This window comes from Cervus elaphus, chromosome 30 (genome assembly GCF_910594005.1).
Source record: "Cervus elaphus chromosome 30, mCerEla1.1, whole genome shotgun sequence".
NCBI lineage: Eukaryota > Metazoa > Chordata > Mammalia > Artiodactyla > Cervidae > Cervus > Cervus elaphus.
The window spans coordinates 72,504,078-72,530,429 of NC_057844.1; the positions used below are offsets into that span (position 1 = coordinate 72,504,078).

The 26,352-nt window shown below is 43.8% G+C and overlaps 1 protein-coding gene across 5 annotated transcripts in view; it reads right to left on the reverse strand.

Annotated features, from left to right (window-relative positions):
- Window positions 1–26,352, reverse strand: part of DZIP1 (DAZ interacting zinc finger protein 1) — a 49,056-nt gene that overhangs the window by 15,980 nt on the left and 6,724 nt on the right. For 4 of the 5 annotated variants that reach the window (XM_043891832.1, XM_043891831.1, XM_043891834.1 and 1 more), the window contains exons 6-14: window positions 26,153–26,237; window positions 23,044–23,171; window positions 22,392–22,553; window positions 19,885–20,022; window positions 16,638–16,700; window positions 9,797–9,937; window positions 9,294–9,342; window positions 7,768–7,824; window positions 5,257–5,313 (exon numbers count right to left, since the gene is read on the reverse strand). In XM_043891832.1, the coding sequence (XP_043747767.1) occupies window positions 5,257–5,313; window positions 7,768–7,824; window positions 9,294–9,342; window positions 9,797–9,937; window positions 16,638–16,700; window positions 19,885–20,022; window positions 22,392–22,553; window positions 23,044–23,171; window positions 26,153–26,237 (880 nt within the window). The remainder of the gene's footprint in view (window positions 1–5,256; window positions 5,314–7,767; window positions 7,825–9,293; window positions 9,343–9,796; window positions 9,938–16,637; window positions 16,701–19,884; window positions 20,023–22,391; window positions 22,554–23,043; window positions 23,172–26,152; window positions 26,238–26,352) is intronic. The other variant, XM_043891833.1, reaches the window with a different exon arrangement.

A 26,352-nucleotide genomic window follows, 5' to 3' on the forward strand; every position in this document is an offset into this window, starting at 1 on the left:
AGGCCTGAAATAGCAGGCCTGAAATGGGAAAAAAATATTAAGGCAAGGCAGTCAGTTAAAGCTGGTTACTTTTCCACAGTATCTGCCCTTTCTATGTATTTTCTATTAACTTCACTCTCAGGAAATTATATTTTTAAATAATTAGGTTAAAATTTCTTGCTCATCAACTTAGTGCCAGACAGGACTTCTTTAAGGCACACGGACACAACTGCAAAAGTTCTTCTTCACTTATTCCTAAAAATATTTTTGACACAGATATATTTTCCTTACATCACATATATATATATTTCCTTATATCTTAAATATATTTTCTTATATATATATATATTTCCTTATATCTTGTATCTATATTTTTCCTTATATCATATATATATATTTTCCTTATATCTTAATCAGGTAGCTAAATAGAAAATTATTGAAACTACTTCAATTTCCAAAGATAAAAACATAGAAAATTCCCAGGGCCCCGGGGTTCCCATTTCTTATTAGCCCAAGGGCCTTCAAGAAGAAGGACCAGAATAGCAGAAGAACAAGGAGAGGTCTCCTGGGGTCAGCAGGAGGACTTAGACCCACTCTCATACACCTCTGTGTCCCTAAACAACGTTTCACGTGCTCCCAGAGAATCAATGGGGTAAAACTGTGGACAGATGACAGATGAAGGTAGGCTCTTCCCAATCCCACCCCAGAAGAGTGAGCGGGGCGGATGAAGTCTCTGGGTGACTTCCCGGGGAAATGTCCCCGTGCACACACAAGAAAACGCGGGGCAGCATGGATAAAGCAAATCCCATCTATCAGCAGAGAGACTAGGAGGTCAGGGTTTGACTGAAGGTCTAACCAACCACAGCGGTCAGGCATTAGGCACAGAGTGAAATGCAACCAAAAGTCTGGTTTAGGAGGTGCCTGGTTCACTCATTTTCAGCCTGGAGGCTGACACAGGTTGCCTGAACAGAGAGCTGTTCACTGGCTCCCACAAACAGAAGTCATTTCATTCCACCACCAGACCCAGGGTGGGTGACTGGGGAGGGTAATAATGGCCAACAATTACTCCCTGGGTTCCAGGCACAGACCTAAGTGCTTTGCATGTATTATCTCAGATTTACTACCTCCTACTTTGAAGGTCTTCTAATTTATTAAAGGGTATTTCTGGTACTCTATTTTAGGCATATACAAATATACACACACACACACACACAAATATATATATAACAGCTACATACAAAGAGATATATTTAAGTGTTTATAACTAGGCTCTTACAGCTAGTTCAGCAATATAGTCAACATCTCTAATGCTGACTATATGGGAGAAATGCATTTTAAACTACTTGCAAATGAACTTTCAGCACACAGTCTATCAATAAATAGGATTCCACTTTAATTCTGAAACATAAACATGGCCCCACCACAAAGGAGCAGGTGATTCGAACCCTGTAACACAAGTGCTGAACACCACAAATGTGCTTTTGAATTTATTATTTGGCATCAAGATTTTAAAGTTATATGGATGAAGAAAAAAATGTGTAACTATGGGTGGTAGTGGATGTTAACTAAACGTGGTGATTATTTTGCAACATATACAAATATCAAATCATTATATTGTATACCTGCAAATAATATAATGTTATGTGTTAACTATACTTCAATAAAAAGTTTAAAAATTAAAAAAAGTAAGGTTACACAAGTATTCTCCTAATTTGAACTGCTGAAAACAGATATCTAAAAGGATAGCTAATATCATTTTTTTAAGTCACATGGTTTATATTGTATTGTAATTTCTGAAAAAGACAAAAATAAAAGTTATGAGGAAAACTTTTATAAAATCTTACAATATCATAATATACATACTTATTATATTATAGGGATAATCCTATGATTTATCTCTCTTGAGTCAGGATTAATGGTCAAAATCTGACATTTCCTGCAGTGGTACAGAAGGCAGGGGAAGGACAGATTCCTGAATCTGGACCCCTACAATAATAAAGGCTGAGGAAGTGAGGTTGACCAGACCCCAGGGCACCCAAAGCAGGCTGATGTCCCAAATATGGGGTGGAAGGCCTGCCATCCTCATGCTTTATAAGCCACAGGTCCAGCCTCCAGTTCCTGTCCTGAGCTGAGACCTCCAGGGTAAGAGTTGAAACGCTCAGAGGCTTCCAGAGAAATCCTTATGTCAGTCTCCCACCATTACCTCCAGAAGAAAAACTCCCAGTTCTTCACCCAGCCCTTTCTCCACTGGCTGACTTTGTTGGACTTCATCGCCCCACCCTAGAAGCAAATGTTTAGCCCATGCATGCTCACTGACTTCTGCTCCAAAGGCCTTGCCTCATCTACCCTGACCACAGCCCAGTGGAGTAGCCAAGACTCTTCTCCCCACTGGCAAACAAGGAAACCCAAGTCCACGGTCTCATGATTCAACCATGAATCCAGACTATCTGCTTCCAAACTCCAGGCTCTTGGCCATGAAGCTCCAATGCCTTCCCACTGGTGCCCGTCAGGTTTGTCTTCCAGACATCGTCCAGCCAGTACCTAAGCTCATCGTGTTCTGGCCTTTCTCTCCCCTTTGCTCCCCAATCACTTGCACATCCTTTCCACCAATCCCATAGAACAGCTGTTATGTTCACTCCCTCCCATTTCATCACCGTAACCCCAGTCCCTAGGTAAGGAATCTCTTGTTGCTTAGTTGCTCAGTTGTGTCTGACTCTTTGCAACCCCACGGACAGTAGCCCGACAAGCTCCTCTCTCCATGGGATTCTCCAGGCAAGAATACTGGAGTGGGTTGCCATTTCCTTCTCCAGGGGATCTTCCCGACCCAGGGACTGAACCCACATCTCCAGTTTGGCAGGCAGATCCTCTACCACTGAGCCACCTGGGAAGCCTGACAAAAAGAAGAGGAGACCATTCAAGGACAGACTAGGAATCTCTCAGACTGTTTCTAAAACCGCCAACTGATCTCCCAGCTCAGATTCTTTGTCTTCCTGCAGCCCAGCTCTCCAATCCTGCCATGCTCAGCCTCTGAACATTCAGCAGCTATGAAATGCCGCAAGAGCAACCCAAAGCTTCAGTCCATCACTCAGTGGTTGCCATAAGCAACCTCAACCAGCATCCCTCCAATCTCTTCTGCACATTCTCCACTCTGTCAACTAATTCATCGGCACCAATAATTCACATCCAGTGCTCTCCTGCCACCTCTTGCTGCTAATTTTTGCCTGTCTCAGCAGAAAGGAGCAGCCAGTACCCCTCTCCCTAGGGCAACCCATATCTTATAACTGTTCACCTCGACTCTGGACAACTCCAAAATGCCCCTCCCAGCTCTAGAACCCCAGTCAGATCTGCTGAGACCTCTAGTGCAGCTGCGTCTGGGATCAATATCCCTTTAACACCCAACCCTGCTTCTCTCATGGGTGTCGTCTGAGAGCAGTGCCCAAATCTCACCTGCAAACCTCCACCCCGGAGCCTGTGTCTCGGGGAACCCAACCTCAGCTGGTGAGTAATCATGAGATTTTTCGTGGTAAAGGACCTCATCAAGGTTTGAGATGGAACAAAAGCAAAGACAGAGAGGAAGCTGGGCTAATTAATGTTGTGCAATCTGTGACCAACCCTCCCTGTCCCCTTCAACCCCCTGCCCCCCCCACACCGCCAGCACCTGGGGAAGCTGCCACGGCTGGGGACAGAGGCAGTGGGCCCCCGCCAAGCCAGCTCCTCACTCCTAACCATTGAAATGCTCACAAATCGGCTTTGATCCCAATCCAAGGGCTGTGGGCCTCATGCCAGGCCGGCATTTAAAACGAGCATTTCAATCGCAGCAGATGCCAGCAAGGGAGATTGGCTAATTCATGCAGCCCCAGCCTGGGCAAGGCAGAATCCACATGGAACACGATGCTCTAGAACTGACAGATTTGTTGGGACCCTGGAATCAGCCCCAAATAACATTCCATGCCAACCATATGTGTCCCTGATCAGGCACCAAAAATATAAAACAACAAAAACATGGTCCTCGTACAATGTCAGATAGGAGGCTAGCAATAACCAACGGGAAACAAAAGAAACTAAAACACATGTTGACATTCAAAAAAGTAGCCAGCAATGCCTTATAAAAATCAACTCTAAAAAATGAGGCAACAGAGAGATATTAACCTGACATCAATAATATGAATAGACAAAAGTTGTTAGAAATAACTTCCTCATATATTCAATATTAAAGAAAGTTTATGTAGGTCAAACACACAGTTTATCTCTGTTACTGGTTCAAAGGAAAAAAACCCTGCATGTTCTAAACACTTGAAAATAATAACATCCAATATGTGAAGAATTTATGCATTACGTATTATAAACACATGCCCAAGGGAACCAATCCCCCTTAAATAATCTTAGGAAAAAAATCAGGGGCAGTAAAACACTTCATGAATCAGTCAGTGAGTAAAAAGAATAATTACAAAAGGCCATCATACATGAACCACAATATTTCTCAAGACAAAAAGTCCAACTCGACTGGCCATGGATTTAAGTCCAAGTAAAAGGCTAAATAGAGAAGTGGAATGAAATAATCATTAGATTCCAGAAACATTTGTAGGTAAGACAGGAAAAAGATGGTCCCCCTCCCACTTTAATTCACTTAACATACAGCACATCACAGGAAAATAATATATTGAAAACATACCATGAAAACTGCTTAGCACCTTAGTTGTATAAAAATATGTTTATAAATATTCACCCTGTCTACTAGATCATGTTAATAACAATTATTACCCTGTGACCTGGTCCAAGACCTGGATCCTGGCAGCAATTTTATCCAGTGGTTCCTACTTTTTCCTTTGGTTTCCATCACGTGTCTTTTCTAGATTTTCTCAACCAATCCCTGAAACTGTTTGCTTAAAAAAGGTGACTAGCTGCCACATTGAAAGTTATACAAACAATCACATATGCCCTGTGGCATGTGCTGGTTGGCTGGTCTAGTAGAAAGTCACCCTCTTACCCGATACCTACTACTATCCACCAAAAATCACAAATGCTCCAAGGAATATTCAGAGTTAAAAATCTCTACCTGTGAGCCCAGCAACAGATACATTTTTTACTTTATGACTGGTAGGTTTGACTAGTTCATAGTAACATTACATAGGAAGACTACAGTTTTATTAACTGTTTTGAATTCATCAAAATGTTTTGTTTGCATAAATAACCCCCACAGAAGCACTTTTCAGTTAATAAGTTATCTAACTCAGATGGAAACTCTATATAAAATGTTGAGACTTTGCTGAAACTTACCATGTGCCATTGTTAGACTTGACTTCGCATCCAGTGTCTGGGGGGCTGGAGTATTCACTGAAAAAGCATAAAAATGTAATTACAGGGTCCTGTATTTACAGCATCAGCATCTGAACATGAGCATAAACTGAGTATTCATCAAATTAGTCAAGGTATATTAATATACAGATCATGAGGGAACAAATGTTTCAAATGACAGACAGCACCAACTAACCTAAACCAAATTTACAACAATTTGAAATACAATCCAGCCTTTTAAAATCTACAAGTCAGTGGGTTTTAATACAGTCACAGAGGTGTACAACCATAACCACTCTCAAGTTTTTGAACATACTCATTACATGTACACCTCCCCAAATATATTAGCCCCATCTCTCCCTCTCTGCAGGCCTGGGCAACCAAGGATCTACTTTCTATCTCTATGGATTTGCCTATTCCGGTCTTTACTTATAAATGGAATCATCCAATTAGTTATGTGGTCCCCTGTAGTCTGCTTACTTTAACTCAGCATCATGTTTTCATGTTTCATCCATGTTGAAGCATGTGTCAGCATTAGCATGTATTTTTATGGCCAAATAACCTTCCATTTTGTAGACAGACCACATTTTATTTATCTATTCATTAGTTGATGGCCATTAGGGCTTTTTCCACTATTTGGCTATTAAGAATAATGCTGTTATGAATATTCATGTACAATAAACCAATTTATAAGACTACCCCAATCACTGGGCTGAAAGATGCCTTTTAAAGGCATTAATTCAGCTACAGCCTTTAGAAGAGTATACCTGATTCAAGTAAGACTGAACATTCTTTACATCAAAATATCTCAGAAAATTAGATTCCACGGCCTCTCTTCTAATATCTGACAATTTCTACCTGAGGTTCCTCTCTCAACTATTTGTCTATTAGTTTACTGACTCTTTCCACAGCTTATTAAAAACAGACCTTTAATTCTAATCCTATCTAAGAAATACTGGTCACAAGCCCCAGCTGCCCCTGTAGGCATACAATTTCAACTTTACAGTGGCTACTGTGAAAGTGTTCAACTTCTAACTGTGGGTAAACTGCTAACAATTCTGGAAATATGGCCTTCGAACCCACTTGCAACTTACTAAGCTAGATCCAGGTTTGGCAAATTACAGTCTATAAGACATACCAACACCTGCCTGTTTTTGTAAATAAAGTTTTATTGGAACACGTTATTGTTTCAATGGGCTTCCCAGGTAGTGTTAGTGGTAAAGAAACCACCTGCTAATGCAGAAGACTAAGAGGTGCGGGTTTGATCCCTGGGTCAGGAAGATCCCCTGGAGGAGGGCATGGCAACCCACTCCAGTGTTCTTGCCTGGAGAATCCCATGGACAGAGGAGCCTGGCGGGCTACAGTCCATGTGGCCACAAAGAGTTGGACACGACTAAAGCAACTTAGCACGACTGTTCCAATACTGTGCTAAGTATAATTAAAATATAAACGATAATAACTGAACGTCTTTTAATTTTTCCATACTTCTCTGGAATGCTTCTATTCTCCCCTGAGCTCTACTCTTGCCCTCTCCTCCTCAGCACCTCTCAATCTCTTCAGCTTGCAGGACCAACATCAACAGGCCTCAAGAAGCAGTTGAGCATTTAAAACCATCAGCCCCTTCCGGTCAATTGTGCCCAGTTCCCAAACACGCTCATTGGTGTCCTTTCATCATTACAAGTCCTGGGCCCACATGAATGGCCATTCCATGCCCGGCCTCAGGGCAGTGAAAGTGAAAGTCGCTCAGTCATGTCCGACTCTTTGCGGCCCCATAGACTATACAGTCCATGGAATTCTCCAGACCAGAATACTGGAGTGGGTAGCCTTTCCCTTCTCCAGTGGATCTTCCCAACCCAGGAATTAAACCAGGGTCTCCTGCATTGCAGGTGGATTCTTTACCAGCTGAGCTATCAGGGAGGCCCTCCCTTAGCATTCAGATCCTGTTCACACACTTTCCTGAATGGAACAAAAATATTTCAACTATTTATTATTAGGAAGACAATGCATCCATTTCTCAACTGTACAGATTATGTCTTTTTGGATTCTAGCCAGATCCTGACAGCTCTGGAAGACAGCGGTGCTGTGACTTCGTGAGTGACTGACGGGGGCTTTAGGTCAAACCCTGCAGCACGGGGTCTCAGAGACGCCAAAATGTGGTGGTCACGACACACAGTCACATCGTCACAGTGCTTTGCCTTGGGAAATCCAGAGCACACAGTGGGGTGATGCCAAGGAATTTTTGGCCATTCCTTTATTAGGCAAACTGTAAGGTAATAGGTATGGCTAACCAAAACCACCACAAAATCACACGGACATTTACAATAGTGGGTTTTAGAACCAGGTCAAGGCCAGGAATCAAAATAGATCATTATGTAATCTCCAGACACACTGATGTTCCAAGAAACATCTCTAAAAATAATAAGTAGAAGTTATATATGCGTTTAAACACTTTAAAACTATCTTTAGAGCCCTGAGCCTATTACAGAAACTTACTCGGTACAGTTGGGGCAGTTGGCTTAGATTCAAAAGTTTGCCAGGTTAAAAGATTCCCTGAAATGAAAAAAGATAAATTAACAACAGAAACCACAAGGTATGGGTTATATTTTGCCAGTGCACATCCTGACATTTTCCCCTAAAAAAACAATACATGAAATGTACTGACATGTAGCGTCTTACCCAACAAAGATGTTTAACATAAATCCCTTCAAAGTTAACTTTTTCCTAAAATTATTTTTCAAATATTTATGCCAATTATGCAGATATTCCTAATTATCTGAACTATAACTATTCCAAGAGAAGTTACAAGGAACTACCACCCTTTCCAAAACTTTATCTTAAAACAAGGAAAGCAAGTCAACATATAGGCCAATCTCATTTTACTGCACTTTATTGTATTTTGAAGATACCGCACTTTTACAAATTGAAGGTTTGTGGCAACACTGTGTTGTCAGGTAATGGGCAGCATTTTTAGCAATATAGTATATGTGCATTTTTTTAGACATAATGCTATTGTACACTTAACAGACTACAGTATAGTATAAACGTAACTCATATACACTGGAAAGTCAAAAAAAATTGTGTGACTCATTGCATTGTGATTATTGGATGTGTTGCAGTGGTCTGCAACTGAACCTGCAATATTTCCAAGACATGCCTGCATTTCTCATGACCCCAGAAACAGAGAGGAAACACAATCCATACACCCAGTGCCAATCCCCAGTTGGCATCCCTCAAGTAGACGAAGATGCCTTACTATCTGAGACAGATGGGAACCAAGACGGGGACCACTCAGAAGGCAATCAGGCAGAAGGCAAGCTTGATGCTATAATGGGAGACCCTGTACTTCTGATTCCAAGTCACCCTTCTCACCAGTTCCTGAATGCTGTGGAGATGGGTGGCTATCATTGCTATTTTCAGTAGGCTGTATATCCTCCCACTATGCTTAGAGCAAACCCTCAATCCCAGCTGAACACAATGTAGAATCGCCCATCAAGCCACCATAGCATTTTAGGATAATTAAGAGTTTACTATCAATACCAATAGCCAACACTGATGAGTATTTAACAGGTGCTCTTTACACATTTTCCCATTTAATCCTCATAACAAGTCTATGATATAAATACTACTAATATTCCAGCTTCTGAGCTAAGGAAACTGGGGCGGAGGCTCACAAAGCTACAAAGTGCCAGAGATGGGAGCTGAACCCAGCCTGCCTCTGGACTCTGCCCTTTTAATCCTAAGTCATCTAACTGCACATTCATCCAGAGGTACAGTTACTGAGCATGTATTATGTGCATAACAATATTCTGATAAAAAGGACAGGAGACCATTTGATGACAGATTAGATATTTAAAATTCTTCAACTCTCTGGGTTGTGGTAACAGAGCTCCCAAGTCAAAATAACTAGAGGAATGTCATCTCAGCACCCGTGAACCATCTCAGCCCCACATTCACCAATGTTCAGCGCATGGTTAGGGTGGCCCACCTTGCCTTCAGCACTGGGATCCTGGTCCACTTACCTTTGGGTTCACTGGCACTGTTTAACGGTTTACTGGTGAACTCTTTAATCTGCAAAGAAGAACAGTCTTTCAGCAATCCATGTTTGAAACTAGACAGGGATGTACTGGATGATCAATAGATACTCGGCTCAGTAAATGAACCTTTTCACTAATTGCCCCAAAGACACAGGGCATGTGGACTTTAATGACAGGGAGACAAACATTTTATAAAAGCAGCATTTAGATTCACCTGCTTCTCAAAGGAATTAGTGAAAGAAATTCTTAGATGCCTTCACATTTATCCTGAATTCTAACTGAATAAATCTGATTGCACTACAGTATTTCAAAAATACCTTTAAAAAAACTATTTTATTGACTTGGATAAACAACCATGGTGGGGGGTGGGTGGGAAGATATTCTCTCTTCATCTCATCCAACTTACAAATGCTCTAAAGACACACATTCTTAAATAAGTTGCACTGGTTATAGAAAAATGTGCCAATATAGTATATACACCAAAATACCTGCTGTCTCTGAGTGATGATCAGCTCGTTCTGTTCCTGGAGCCTCTGCCTTAGCTCTTCTATCCTTTTCTTATGCAAGACGTTACTTGCATTTAGATCGTCTCTCACGGAAGTTCGAAGTTTCTCTATATGTGACAGGAGCTGCAAGGAAGAAAGGCATCCATATGGAACCAGCATGTAAATTTCTTCTTTCTGCCTTTGTATGTACACAGCCCACCTTCTCACTGGCTTACATCATCTACACATTGACTAACTCTCTGATCACTGTGTCCCAAGGCCCTGGCTGTTACAAGGGGCTTCATCTCTGTTCCCAGGGAGCTCATGGTCCAAAGCAGCAAACACTGATCATGTGAACAGTGGAGTGAACGTGACCCATTACATGAAATCACACGGGGAGGAGCAAGGATAAAGGACTGGGCCACCCGCAGAGCAACTCCGACCCCAGGCAGTCCTGTCCTTACAAGTCCACACACATCATCCCAGCTGGAAAGCATACTCCCCCAGCCAGAGAGCCCAACTTATTATTTTGTACAACTAGCAGTCTCTGTCCCTTAACAGGTTCTCAATAAATATTTACTGAGAAATGGAAGGGGGTTGGGAGTTGGGGAAAAGAGGAAGAGAGGAGGGAGAAGGGTGGAGAGAGAGTGGAAAGGATGGATGGAGGGAGGGAACAGAAGGAAAAGAAGCACAAGACAGATAGATCCAAAGATGCACAGATTCATCTCTAGAGGGAATATCAGTTCTGGACAAGAATTCAAGAAAAGGAACTTTCCTGGTGGTCAAAGCTAAGATTCGTGCTCCCAATGCAGGGGACCTGGGTTTGATCCCTGGTCAAGTAACTAGATCCCACAGGCCATAACTAAGATCCTGTATGCTGCAACTAAGACCCAGTGCAGCCTAATTAATTAATTAATTAATTAAATATTTTTAAAAAAAGAATACAAGAAGAATTTGCTTTCAAAAATTCGAGGAAACATTCTTAAAGCAATTTCAGATGTTGCTTAAACAGAGGAGAAAAAACCCTTGGTAAATGGCACGAAGGACGTTAAAGCCTATGGCCTGGGAATGGAGACAGGGACGTGCAGGTCAGAAAAGGCGGGTAACTGTGCTCAGAGGAGCACAGAGACATCCTGGAGCAGCATTTTCTAACTGGAGAGGTCTGTTTGTTTGTTTTTTAAACAAACACTCAACACGTTTTAGAGGTTGCATTAAGCACATCTTGTTGAATCTACACCACAGCATCATGGATACGTGTTTTGACTCCTCCGTTCAGACGGGGAAACTCAGGTCTAGAGAGGTAAGTAGCTGACCCACATGCAGACAGCTGGAGGAGGAAAGAGCCCAGACCTCAGCTTTCCTGTCTTCCAGGTCCACACTCTCAAAATTAGTGTCTGTGTCATGAGATGTGTTAAGAAATCGTGCACGCATGCTCAGCTGCTCTGTCTTGTTTGACTCTTTGTGAGCCTATGGACTGTAACCCACCAGGCTCCTCTGTCCTTGGGATTTCCCAGGAAAGCATACTGGATCGGGCTGCCATTTCCTCCTCCAAGGGATCTTCCTGACCCAGGAATTGAACCCCTGTCTCCTGCATCTCCTGCATTGGCAGACAGATTCTTTACCTATGCACCACCTGGGAAGCCCTATCCACAAGAGTGAACAAAAGTGAACCCTAAAATAAATGGTGGGCTTTGGGGGATAATGACATATCAATATAGATTCATCAGTTGTAACAAATGTATCTCTCTGGTACAGGGTGTTGATAATGCAGGAGGCTGTACATGGCAGGGGTGTGGGGGGCGGGGTGTTTGGGAACTGTGTGCATTTCCTCTTCAATGTTTCTGTGAACCTAAAACTACTCTAAAAATAATCTAGTTTACATTTAACAGACACATAACAAAAACAACAACAAAAAGTTAAAGCTCTCCATCAATACACAGCAGGGTCTTCCCTCTGAAGGGCTATGTGCTCATACGGGGCCGGACAAACAATAGGTTGAACCAAGTTACAAAGGTTTCCTGAATAAAGACTAAAAAAGAAACCTTACATATCCCAATGGATGCTAACAATCTCAATGACAGGAGAACACTGTCAAGAACCTTCCCCACATTTTCAGAGACCACTGTAAGAGTGTTCCCCCCCACACCAAATAGTCTGGGAAATCCTGAGTGGGAAAGTAGAAGGAGAAGCCAATAAAAATGTCCAGGGGTCTGGGGAGAGGTTTAGGATCAACAATATGGAGACTCACTGCAGGACCCAAAAAGAAGGAGGACACAAGAAAAATGATGGGATGGCATCCTTTTAATATTGGAATTAAGACCTGACCAAGAAGGTACAGAAAAGAGTCTGCTGAGAGAGGAATGTGCTAGTCTAACATAGGGAATAGCCAGAAGTTATTTCAAAAAGCTGGTGGCCCTGGAGCTCATTTCTTTTCTTTTTTTAATTCATTGATTCATTAATTTTTGGTTGCAGTGAGTCTTCATTGCTGCACAAGGGCTTTCTCTAGTTGGGGCGAGCAGGGGCTACACTTCGTTGCAGTGCCTGGGTTTCTCATTTCAGTATTTTCTCCAGTTGTGGACCACGGGCTTTAGGCACGGGGGCTTCAGTAGTTGTGGCTCTCAGGCCCTAGGGTGCAGGTGCACGGACTCAGTTGCCCTGTGGCACGTGAAGTCGTCCTGGACCAGGGATCGAACCTGTGTCCCCTGCATTGGTGGGCATATTCTTATCCACTGTACCACCAGGGAAGTCCCAGAGTTCACCTCTTGTGACTTTCTACCATTGCGAGTTTTACATTTTTTTCTCTACCAGCCGTATCACCCCATCCTGCTGTCCTTTCACCATGTGACCATTCCACAACCTCCCGAGCTCTAAGAGTCTTCTGTTGGGTGGAAAAGGGCATGCCACCATTTACCTGTGGCTCCCTTTGAACTCCTACCACTGTTATTTAAAAACCAAACCAAAAAAAAAAAAAAAAGACTGCCAAGAATTTAGGTAAAGCAATAAAAAGTTGGCAAACGCAACTTCCCGTAAGCAGAGAAATACAATATGTGCATTGTAGGAACAGTAGGCACCAATCATGTGGAATAATTGATAGTCAGGTCTCGGGCACAGATTACTAAACCTGAGGGAATTTGCCCCTCTGCTGGGGTTTAAGAAGAATGAAGGGAAAAGCAAGGAGCTTCAGAACAAGCAAAGCCAACAGACAAGGAAGCAGCGTAGCCTGGTGGCCACACCAAAACCCCAGGCTCCCAGCACATGGGGTGAGGCGCCTCCCTCAGAACCAGGCTTCCCCTGCTTCTCAGTCACCAGCTGCAGTGGCCAAGTGGAAACCTCTACAGCTTACACAGCAGTCTAGCCAGAAAGCCACTGAAATTCCCACAGCTGCCTGGAATGCAAGGGAATTAAAGGAGTAAGGACTAAAATCCCCTGCTATTAAAAAGGAAACCTGAATTCTGTCCCTAAACCGCCGCGCACTAAAGATGCCTTGAAGAATAAAAGTAGGACATCAAATCGTAAGAGCCGTGATTCAAAGCATGGATCCAAAACACAATGATCTGGGGGTCTGCTGCTGTTGTTATTGGTGTGTTTTTTTTTTTCAAACTCTGCATGTCCCAGACTTACCTGCCGAATCAGACACTCAGGGAGTGGAGTTGGGCAGGTGCATTTTAGAAGAGTCTTGGGTCATCCTGAAGGGCAATCAGTCCCTGGTTAGGAATTGCTGCCTTAGAGCATCTCAAAGGAAAGATTCAGGGTTCTTACAGAAAAGCAACTGCTCTAAGTTGTCACTGGTTGTTCCCCTCCCCTGCTGGCTAAGTGCCTCAGAATGACAGGCGAGCAAGGCAGTGGGGCAGACAAGCAGGGACCCGAGGTTAAGAGGACCTGGGTTCAAATATCATGCTCACACTAACAGACAGCACTTTCCACCCTGCTCTTCTGCCCCCTACAATCAGCATCTCTCTCTCTCCACAAAAAAAAAAAAAAAAAAGGCTAAGTGATCCCCTTGTTGGCCACCTATCAACCTTCTGCATTCATTTAGCAAATATTTAGTAAGCACCGAAGAACTGGTGCTTTCAAACTGTGGTGCTGGAGAAGACTCTTCAGAGTTCCTTGGACTGCCAGGAGATCAAACCAGTCAATCCTAAAGGAAATCAACCCTGAATATTCATTGGAAGGACTGATGCTGAAGCTGAAGCTCCAATACTTTGGCCACCTGATGCAAAGAGCCGACTCATTGGAAAAGACCCTGATGCTGGGAAAGAGTGAGGGCAGGAGGAGAAGGGGACGACAAAGGGTGAGATGGTTGGATGGCATCACTGACTCGATGGACGTGAGTTTGAGCAAAGTCTGGGAGATGGTGAAGGACAGGGAAGCCTGGCGAGCTGCAGCCCATGGGGCCTCAAAGAGTCAAACACTACTGAGCAACTAAACAACAACCACATTTTAGGCACATTATTAGATTCTGGGAATACAGTGGAGGAGTAAACAGATAAAGTCCTTCCCTCGAAAGGCTAATGATCTGGCTGGAGAGACAGACAATAAACAAGTAAACTACTTAAAATAGTGATCAGAGTTACACTTGTGAAGTGATGAGAATAATAAAGGGAAAGGATCGCTTCCCTGGATGGACTGGTCTGAGGTGACTTCAGGTGTCTAAAGGAGGAGAATGAAGGCAGGAGCGATGCTCTGCTATTGGCCTTGAAGAAGTCACAGTCAGGTTGTGAACTGCAGAGCTGAGTCTCACTCCACCCTCACTCCCACGGCTGACCGTGGGGAACTGCACATCGCCAACCATCTGAACAGGCTTCAGAGAGGCCCCAGAGCCCCAGAGGAGACAGCTTGGCTGACACCTCCAATGCAGCTCCTGAAACCCTGAGCAGAAGACCCAGCTAAGCCGTGCCTAGACTCCTACCCCATGGAAACTGTGACATACTAAATCTGTGGTCATTTGCAACACAGCAGAGAAAACTAGGGCTTCCCTGGTGGCTCAGACAGTAAAGACTCTGCCTGCAATGCAGGAGACCCGGGTTTGATCCCTGCACCGGGAAGATCTGGAGAAGGGGGGAATGGCAACCCACTCCAGTACTCTTGCCTGGAGAATTCCATGGACAGAGGAGCCTGGTGGGCTACAGTCCATGGGATCACAAAGAGGTGGACATGACTGAGTGACTAACACTTGCACTTTCAGAGAAAACTAAATCAGAGGGGAAGGAGCCCACTGTATAAGGAGCAAGGGGAAGGACCTTCCAGAAGCAAAAAACCACGTGTACAAGGAGAAAAAGGCTGCATGCTGTGTGTTCTATAAATTACTAGAAGGCCATCATAGCTAAAATAGTAGGTTGAGAGAGAGGATCAGGATAAGCTGAGCAGCCAGGTTGTTCTGTTTGCTCTGCAGAGAGTAGATTACAAGAGAGGAAGGCTGGAACTGGGAGACTGGATAGGGGGCCCTTTTAGAAATGCTGGGAGCTCAGTGGAGAAGCAATGGAAGCCATAGAAATGTCCAGAAGAACACAGAACTGGGAGTTGAAGAGGAGATGGGAATCAATGTCTGCATCTGAGTGGACAAGGATGCCAGCAACCAAAAAAAAAAAAAGATGTCTGGGAACAACCCCAAGGACCTCATATTAGACACATCACATTTAAGAAGCTGTGCAGATGCCGAGTACCAAGATGGTAATCTCGTCTAGAGCTCAGAAGGGTGACTTAGGTTGGAGAAATGAATTGGGCGTTATATCTACTCATAGCCCAGCCACCACTCCCCCTTAACAAACTCTCTCTGTCCAATTGCTGGAGCAACAGAACCATGAGAAATAAGTTTCTGTTGTTTGTAAGCCACCCAGTCTATGCTGTTCGCCTAGAAGGGGATACAAAGGGCTACAAAACACATACAATTTAAAGTGAAAAAATAAACAGATGTTTTTTCCTATCTTAAAATCACAAATAAATCTACATTTTTGCACTATTATAAAAGCATTTTAGCACTTAAATTTCTGATGTACCTAGCAGGTGTTACAATTAATTTTTGTTTTCATTAAAATGACTTAAAAAGTGACTTTAATATGAATGATCCTCGTTTTTATAGATAGACCTGGAGATACTGTGGATTAAGTTCCAGACCATAGCAATAGAGCCAAATTGCAATAAAATGAGTCGCATGAATTTTTTAGTATCCTACTGCATGTAAAAGTTATGTTACACTATACTGTGGCCTCTTAAGTGTGCAATAACATTATGTCTTAAAAATGTACATATGTTAATTAAAAATACTTTATTGCTAAAAAATGTATCATCTGACAATGCAGGGTTGCCACAAACCTTCAATTTATAAAAAACACAATTATCTGCAAAGTGCCATAAAACAAGGCTGGCCTGTATTCAAAGCTTAGATTGCCGCCCTATAATGTAGAAAAATTAGAAATATGCATTCAGCAATGAAGAAGAGATTAAATAACTGATGATACATCCATAAGATCATCATGGAGTCATTAAAAAAAAATTACAATTTTGAAGAATATTTTAAAACATAGGAAAATGTTTATGATATATTAAATTAAAATGTATAAAGTTATAGATATAAAGCATAATTTTAAAACTGTGAGACAAATTATATGTATGGGTTTCTATACCTATAGAAGCACATTTACAGCATCAAAAAGACTGAAGAAATTATAACAGTGCAGTAGCACTGGTTATCTTTGGTGTTGGAATTATAAATAATTTAAATTTTTGGTATACATTTCTCTACAAATTGTTTCCAGTGGACAAATATTATCTTTATTATAAAGAAGAGCAAATACTCTTTTCGGAAAAACCCACGTTTTATAGGCCATTCATTTCTTAATCTTACCTGGCTCTTTTCTTTCTTGTGCTCTTGATGAAGAGCCTGAACACGAGCTGTCCACTTGCTTTCCTGCGAAACAGTAAAACAGGAGGAATTCAGGTACAACTGTAACAATGACGGGTTTCCCAGGTGTCACTAGTGGTAAAGAACCTGCCTACCAATGCAGGAGAAATAAGAGACGTGGGTATGACCCTGGGTGGGGAAGATCCCCTGGAGGAGGGCATGACAACCCACTCCAATATTCCTGCCTGGAAAATTCCATGGACAGAGGAGCCTGGAGGGCTATGTCAATAGGCTTGCAAAGAGTCAGACATGACCGAAGCCACTTAGCATGCACTCATGAATAATGACATCTACTCAGAATGAGAGCTTCTTTTTCAGTGAGTATCTAGGAAACCCAACTATTTGGGTAACATTTTAGCAGCCATTTTTAAAGATGAATACAGTCAGAAATGTTTAATCACACTTGCACTTGGTTTTCATCTTTCACGCTAAGGCAGGGGTCAGCAAATATTTTCTATTAAGGGGCTAATAGAAAATATGTTAGACTCTGGGGGCCAGATGACTCAGTAACTACTACTAGAAATGGGAGAACAGCCATAAGTAATAGGTGAATGAACAGCCACAGATGATACATAGTAGCAAGGCTGCATTTTAGTGCTTAGGTGTTCAGTCCAGTCCGACTCTTTGCAACTCCATGGACTGTAGTCAGCCAGGTTCCTCTGTCCATGGGGATTCTCCAGGCAAGAATTACTGGAGTGGGTTGCCATGACCTCCTCCTGGGGATCTTCCCAACTCAGGTATTGAACCCAGGTCTCCCACATTGCAGGCAGATTCTTTACCGTCTGAGCCATCAGGAAAGCCCTATGTTTCAATAAAACTTCATTTAAAAAACAGGTGTTAGCCTGCCAACCTAAGAAGTCAAAAGGAAATGTCACGGTTTCTGAGTCTATGGGTTATGAACTGACAGAGCTCACAGGAAGGCCTCAGACAAAAGAAATTCAGGGGGCACCTGAGAGTTTCATAACTGAGTCCCTCAGTTAGTGAGACAGCAGTCTGCTGGGAGCAACCATCGGACCCAATTCCTGATTCCCTACCGTGTACCTGCACCTCATTGGGCAGCTGCGGCAGGCTGTGTGCGTGCATGCAAAATCACAACAGTCATGTCCAACTCTGCGACCCCCTGGACTGTAGCCCTCCAGGCTCCTTTGTCCATGGGATTTCCCAGGCAAGAATACTGGCGTGGGTGGCCATGCCCTCCTGCAGGGGATCTTCCCAACCCAGGGATTGAACCAACATCTCTTATGTCTCCTGCATTGGCAGGTGGGTTCTTCACCACTAGAGCCATCAGGCTGGTAGAGGGCTCAGAGGCAGGTCCTGCCCTGCCCAGGGTTGGGCGGGGGTGGGAAGGAGGTGAACATAACAATGGAAGGTTCCCACATGATGTGCACGTGATCAGGTCCAGCTTGGAGGACTGTGGCATGCATTAACCCAGAGGCCCAGGAGAACTTTCCAGAAGAGATGCCATTCCAGCTGAGTAAGTGACGGGGCCTGAAAAACTAGGAGGTACATGACAAAGAAAGCTGGAACCAGGAGCTTTTAGGTGCTGCTGGTGTGTTGAGGTAGAGCCAAGAACGGTGGGAGATAGCAGGACCGGATGCCCAGGGACTCTGAGTGCTGGTTAATGGTTCTAGAGTTTGTTCTGTGAAAAAGGGAGTGACCGAAGGATTTTAGGCAGGGTGGTGATGTGGTCAGCCTGGCTACAATGCAGAAGGTAGATTTGGGGGAGAGAGGCAAGACAAGAAGCTGTGGCTGTAGTCCATATTCACAAACACATTTATTTTTTTTTAAATTTTTTATTTTGTCTTGGGGTATAGCTGATTGGGCTTCCCAGCTGGCACTAGTGGTAAAGAACCTGCCTACCAATGCAGGAGACAAAATGGATGCAGGTTTGAGCCTTTGGTCGGGAAGATCCCCTGGAGGAGGGCATGGCAATCCACTCCAGTATTCTTGCCTGGAGAATCCCCATGGACAGAGGAGCCTGGCGGGCTACAGTCCAGGGGGGTCACACAGAGTTGGACACGACTAAAATGACTTAGCACACACACACAGAACTGTTTAACAATGTTGTGATAGTTTCAGGGGAACAGCGAAGGGACTCAACCATTCACATACATGTATCCATTTTCCCCCAGACTCCCTCCCATCCAGGCTGCCACATAACATTGAGCAGTTCCATGTGTTATACAATAGATCCTTGAAAAACACATTTTTTAAAATGATGTAATACTGCTTTTTGAAAAAAATCATGAATTCATAAGCTTTAATCTCTGTTTTTTGGCTAAAAAAAAAATTCTCCTAAATCAGTGTGACCAAAAGAGGCAGGATGAAGCCCGTACTGATTACTGAGGTTCACTTCCAGGTGACTATAATTTACCTGATACGTGTAAAAGATCATCAGTTTACCAGTGCAACTGTATAAGCTCTGAAAAAATAGTCTGTGCTTCAAAATGCCTTTCTATGCCTTTTGAAAGTGGGCCTACATCTGAAACATGAAAAATAACTACTAAGGTAATATGAACTAATTCAAACAGATATCATTCGAGAAAAAAATTAAACAACTTTGCCAGATGTTCTGTATCTGCATCTATTAGTCAATCACTAAGTATCTAATTAGTCAATCAGTAAGTATCTAATAAAGAAAGCTGAGTGCCAAAGGATTGATGCTTTTGAACTGTGGTGTTGGAGAAGACTCTTGAAGAATCCCTTGGACAGCAAGGAGATTCAACCAGTCCACCCTAAAGCAAATCAGCCCTGAATAATAATTGGAAGGACTGATGCTGAAGCTAAAACTCCAATACTTTGGCCACCTGATGTGAAGAACTGACTCATTTGAAAAGACCCTGATGCTGGGAAAGATTGAAGGCAGGAGGAGAAGGAGACCACAGAGGATGAGATGGTTGGATGGCATCACTGACTTGATGGACATGAGTTTGAGTAAACTCCGGGAGTTGGTGATGGACAGGGAAGCCTGGCATGCTGCAGTCCATGGGGTTGCAAAGAATCGGACACGACTGAGTGACTGAACTGAAGTATCTAATGAACATCTATAATGAATTACACATGCAATAGGAGACAAGAAAAAAAGAATTAGTCACTGTCACCATCACTGAAAGAGACACTTTTTCTTAGATGATGCCTCCTATAAATTACTTCACCAAGAAAAATCAGTAGTCACCCCACTTCTACATACCTGATTGTCAAGTAGCTGCGTCACATTTTGGAAATCCTGGGGATGCTGTGGACGTTCTTCTTTAAACTCATGTGCATCTTTTAGCGTGCCTATGTTAGACTTGATCTGCATATTGGACTTCTGGATTTCTGACAATTGCTATAAAATAAAAGTGAAGATCACTGGAAAAATGTTCATATTTCTATAAAGCTGAAACAGAGGGCCTCCCTGGTGGCTCAGTGGTAAACAATCCGCCTGCCAACGCAGGAGACGTGGGTTCGATCCCTGATCCGTGAAGATCCCACATGCCGTGGAGCAACTAAGCCCATACACCACAACTATTGAGCCCGTGCTCCAGAGCCTGGGAGCCACAACTACTGAGCCCACAGGCCACAGCTACCAAAGCTGGCGTGTCTTAGAGTCCATGCTCTGCAACAAGAGAAACCACTGCAATGAGAAGCTTGAGCTTCACAACGAGAGCGGAGCCACAGCTCTCCCCAGCTAGAGAAAAGCCTGCAGAGCAATGAAGACCCAGCATAGCCAAAAAAGAATTTTTTTTAATTTTTAATTAAGAAACAAAGACTGAAAAAGAGGACAAAATTGGGGAGCCTGTAGCCACATATTAAAATCTGACTATCCTACAAGACACTGATTGCGCTTCTCTTCACAGTGGTTTTCCTGTTTTACTCCTTCCAACAAAAGAACATGCACAGGGTGAAAAAGGGAAAGGAAAACCTAATTTCCTAATCTTAGGCGATGGGCGATGGGCGATGGGCAGGTAACAGTTGCCAGAAACAGAGGAATCGGGTGCAGTTGATTGACCGGGTGATTCAGTGAGGAGGCCAGAAGGGGGCGACAGAGGATGAGATGGTTGGAGGGCATCACTGACTCCAAGTTTGAGCAAACTCCAAGAGATGGTGCAGGACACAGAAGCCTGGCATGCTGCAGTCCATGGTGTCGCAAAGTTGGACACGACTGAGCAACTGAACAACAGCTGTCCAAGAGCTCTGATGCTCAGACCCAAGGGCGGTGATGTGGGGACACCTGAACCAACAGGGAGTTGCCTGAAGGAAGCCCTACAGAAAAGACACAATGAGCCAACCCCATGTTAACTTCCCCTCAACTTTTTATCTGCAAATTACAGCTTATGGAAAAGTTGAAAGGACAGTCTAATGAACACCCACTTCACTGTCACCAATTGCTAACTAACCCTGGGCCACATTTGCTTTATAAAGATACGACAGCAGCTGGCAAACTTTTTCTGTGAAGAGCCAGATAGTATTTGACTTTGGAGACATGTAAGGTCTTGGTCACAGCGACTCAACTCCATGGCGGCAGCACAAGAGCGCCATAGAGAAAGTGTAGAGGAAACAACACAGTTGTATTCCAAAATACTCTCTTGCAGACACACCAGGAGGTCAATTTATGCCATTTTCATGTCATGAAATATCTTTTCTTCTGACTTTGTCCAACCACTTTCAAGTGTGAAAACCTTTCTTAGATCAAGGACCATACAAAATCAGGTGGTTTGCTAGATTTGGGTCCCAAGTCATAGTTTGCCCATTCCTATGAGAGGGTTTTTGAGAGTCCTTGGACTGCGAGGAGATCCAAGCAGTCCATCCTAAAGGAGATCAGTTCTGGGTGTTCATTGGAAGGACTGACGCTGAGGCTGAAACTCCAGTACTTTGGCCACCTCATGCGAAGAGTTGACTCACTGGAAGAGACCCTGATGCTGGGAGGGAATGGGGGCAGGAGGAGAAGGGGACGACAGAGGATGAGATGGCTGGATATCATCACCGACTCGATGGACATGAGTTTGAGTAAACTCCGGGAGTTGGTGATGGACAGGGAGGCCTGGCGTGCTGTGATTCATGGGGTCGCAAAGAGTTGGACACGACTGAGTGACTGAACTGAACTGATGAGAGGGTTCAGGGCATTTTAGAGAAGGATCTTTGCAGTTTTCCCAAACTACCCCTCTATTTCAGTTTATAAAACATATTGCCCCTAGAGGGAGCTCAAGAATCTTCCCTGGTCTCCTTTGCTTCCCTGTGACCAAGGCCGCTCCCACAGGAAAGCGGGAGGGGCTACATTTAATCACATCCTGCTCACCCACCTCACTCAGACCAAACAGGCCTGTCTTTCTGGGTCAGCTTCTTTCTGCCACGCTGGGGATCTGTGTCAGTCTTTGTAGAAAGTTCCTTTGGAACTTTGGAAAGCTCCAAAACTTGGGGAAGGGGTTATGGTTTCAGGCTATCGGAACCTAGAGAGTTAAGCAAGAGGGCCCTTCTCTGATCTGACCCAAATGTGCCAAGTGTTCTGACTGGGGTTTGGGGCCAGAGCTCCCGCTCTTAAGGACTTGCTCTGTCTTCTATATGCCCGAGCTCCCTAGACTCTCAGGGAGGATGGGAGTCTGGGCCAGGGCACAATAAAGGAACTTGTGGGTCTGAGAGCCATATTGCCACTGTTACGCCACCTCTAAAAGCCACAACTCTGTCAATGCTATGAGGACTCCTAGGTTTAATACTCACATATTCTAATGCTGAGTTCTTAGAAGTCAGTTCTTTAAACTCCTTCATAAACATTTCCTTGACTTTTTCCATTTCATCAACTAGTTTCTCCTTTTCTTCTTCTTTCCATCTATCGAATAACTTCAGAAATTCTTCCTCTTTTGTTTTCTGCATTTCATATTCCTGAAATTGATTCAATACACGGCTTTAAAAGCTCTGACATGAAGCAAGTCTGCAGAATTTTAAATAAATGGGCACAGCTTCTCCTCACATGGGTCAGTGAGACTTGCAAATTTCAGTTAGGCCTTTCTTTGGTTTGTTTTGCTGCAAAAAACACTGCGTATAAAGGCAGGTCTGTACACAATGATTTTCCCAAACCAAAGGCAGCACACAGCATCCTTTTGTCCTTACATCCCTTAAAGTATAAACACAGAGGTCCAAAGTCTCAAAGATTCCTAGAGACTATACAATCTGCCAAGTGTGAATCATGAAGAAACAGAAAATCTGAACAGACCAATAAGGAGTAAAGAGATTGAACCAGAAATCAAAAGAAACTACCAACAAAGAAAGGCTCAAGACCTGATGGTTTCACTGGTGAACTCTACCGAACATTTAAGAGGAATGAACCCCAGTCCTTCCCAAGACATCAGCGCTTCAGAATTCAGCATCATACCTTAGAGAACCTGACTGCATGGGCAAGCTGTGCAGCCTCGAGCTGAGACTTGGTGAGCTGCAGCTGCTCCTTCAACATGTCGATCTCACTTTGGAGCTTGTCCGTCTGCGCCCTTGTCTTATACTCTGCTGCAACAGAAATATCGCTAAAATACCATCTCTTCGAAACCCCTCAGAAAACTTACGGGGTACAGTGCTACTAGTAAGATAAAGACAAAGGAAACTGCTTTTTCTTGGGACTTTACTCTTTTTCATGCTGCACAAGCCAACTTTACTATGCATTTTCAGCCCTTTGCATCATTGGGCACTGAATTATTTTTAAGCAGATTCTTTCAGCCACTGGGTTGAAGTTGGATTAACCCTGCAGAGGCAGAGTGAGAGCCCATTCAGGGAGCAAAGGAATAATCCTGGGCTCTTCTTCAAGACGCCTGTCTCAATCAGAGAAAGGAAATCAACAGCTTCGACCGCAGGTACCACAATATTGAAATCTCTACGGTCGCCATCTTTCTGGCTCCCACGGAACTCTCCTGAACACCTCATCAGGGCTCAGACAAGCAGAGGCTGGCACTCAAAATGCAAACTTGGGCCACAACCCGTCCACGGGGCAAAAATGAACTACTGAGAAGTTGTAAAAGGAAGCAACAAGTGAAGGGAAGAACACTTATGTTCATGTACTTACATGCAGATGTACACATGACTGAATGGATATACATGTGTCTGTGAGTGTAGACATGAAAGGTATGGAAACCAAAGTAGAAAGTCAGAATCTCAAAGATGACCTGAAGAAATAATACTCATTTCAGAGTCTGAAATACTCTCTGAAACGAGTATGAGATAGAATAAGATACTGAAACAGAAGAGAAAGAAGGTCAGTTTCACACTGAAGAATGATAGGTTAATTTTAAAAAATATTTAATCTTCCCAATTTCTCCAATATACTGTTAAACTGTATCTGCGGTTCATGGCTTATAAGTGGAATTTTATGCTATCCATATTGTTTATACAAAGCTCAGCTGTTTCCTAAATAAATCTATCAGAAATAGGCAGAAATGGAAACAGGCTGACCCAAAAGGGAGGGAAAAGGAGATATAGGTAGTGAGTAACAAGCTAGAAGTATAAACATCCAGGTACCAAAAACATTTAGATCGTAATGAGCATTTCCATGGGTTACTGTGGCAATCTGTAGAATTGCTCTGCTCTGCTCATGGAGAAACAGGCCTTGCATTCTTTGCTTCTGATAACATTTAGATTAGTCGCAAACCTGGTTCCTTGCAAGCCACAGAACCCCTCCCCTCTTCTGCTCCTTCAATTAGCCCCTCTAGGCACTGGTTAGTTCACACTGGCACCCAAACACATCTTAGTATCTGCCACTGCAAATGAGACAATAATCTTCCCTTGGTCCCCTCTTCCCTCCAGATACTGCCTCCTGTCCCTGCTTTCTCTCCCAGCAAACGTTACTGAAATAAATGGCTGTAATCGACATGACCACTTCCTTGCCGGATCCTCAGCTCAGCTCACTCCAGTCAAGCTTTTGTCCCCAGCAGTTCACTGCCGCTATGTTAAGGCCACCAACGGCCATTGGGAAAACAATGGTCACTTGTCGGTCTTCATCTTACTCTGTGCCTCAAGATCACTGGGGATCACTGTCTCCTTCTTGAAACCCTCATGCCCCTTGGTTTCCATGACAACACACTCTCCACTTCCCTCCTGCCTCCATCACTGCTATTTCTCCCTGTCAGCTGCTCCTCCTGGGCTCCTAGTGTGGGGCTGGCCCTGAGTTGCCTTCTCTTTTTAAGTGACCTCATCCAGCCCAGTTCTGCTAACGACTCCCAGGTTTTTATCTCCAGCCTGGGCCTCTACCTTGACCTCCAGCATCCCCACGTGCATGGCGACTGTGTGACTTGAGTGTACCCACGACCCACCCAAATTCCCCATCCTTCTTCCTCCCTCAATGTTCTCCCCTCCTGGTCTTCCCCTCAGTAAACATGATAACCATTCACCCACTTGTACAGGACAGAAGCCCAAGATCATCTTTACTTCATCTCCTGTTCCCACGTGGAGTCATGGAACCACGTGGGTGGTTCCCAGCCCAGCACATCTCTGGGCTCTGCGTCCAGAATAAATCCTCTCCATCTCCCCTTTTCCCACCTCCCGTCCTGGTCCGGCTGCCACCTTCTCTCCTTTGGGCTACCTGTTGCAGCCTCCTCACGCTTCAACCTGCTTCCACCTCCGTCCCTACCGTCTGTCCCCCACCCACTACTAGATGGGTCATGTAAAGGTACAAATTGGAGGGGATTCCATGGCCATCCCATGGTTAGGATTAGTGCTTTCACTGGCAGTGCTTTGGATCCCTGGTCAGGGAACTAAGATCCCATAAGCTGAGTGGCTCAGCCAAAAAAATATAAAAATACCAGTCCAAATTACATCATGTCCCCACTCCTCCAACTTAAGATCCTCCAGTGGCTTCTCATTATGCTGATTAAATCGCCCACATTCCTACCCAGGGCATTTGAGGCCCTACGTGACCTGGCCCCTTCCTAGCCCACCTCTGCTCACTCTGCTCCACCAAACTTTTTATCTGTTCCCCCAAAACACCAGCCTGCCCTGCCCCCCAAAACACAGCTGACAGTGAGAATTCCCTTTGCCTGAGATCTTCATTTCCTAGATTTTCTGCATGCCGGGATCCCATCATCATTCTGGTTTCTGATCAAATATCACCTCCTTAATGAGGCCTTGGCTGACCACCAGGAGTCACTCTCAGTTCCATTCTCTTACTTTATTTTCTTCATTGCACTTGCCGCCACTTGAAAACATCACTCAGTTGTTTAGATATAACTCCTCCATCCCCTCTATTAAGATGTAAGAGAGCCAGACAGGGTCTGTTTTGCTTATGGCTACATCCTTGAGCCCTAATGCAGTACATGGCACATCACAGGGGATCAACATTCACTTAATGAGTGTTCGAACAAGGACTATGATGCTTTCTTTTAAAAGGATTGAGAGATGCTTTGGACCATGTCTCGCTGAAAAAAGAAAAAGCTACCAGAAATAGTACCTTTATTATAGGGCTAAAAGAAAATAGCTCTTTGAAGGCAGAGCTCACTACTTACCAAGATGCGAATCTTCAGGGTGGCGGCGCTGAATATGACTTTGTAGGAAAGCTTGGTTCATAAAGGCCTTGTCACAAAAATGGCACTGGAAAGGAGAGAGCAATGACTCCAAGTGTCTCTAACAAGTGCCCTTCCACCTAATTTGAATTAAAACTTGGGTGCCTGAAGCACTCCCTCTTGGGGGCTTTTCCCCAAGAGAT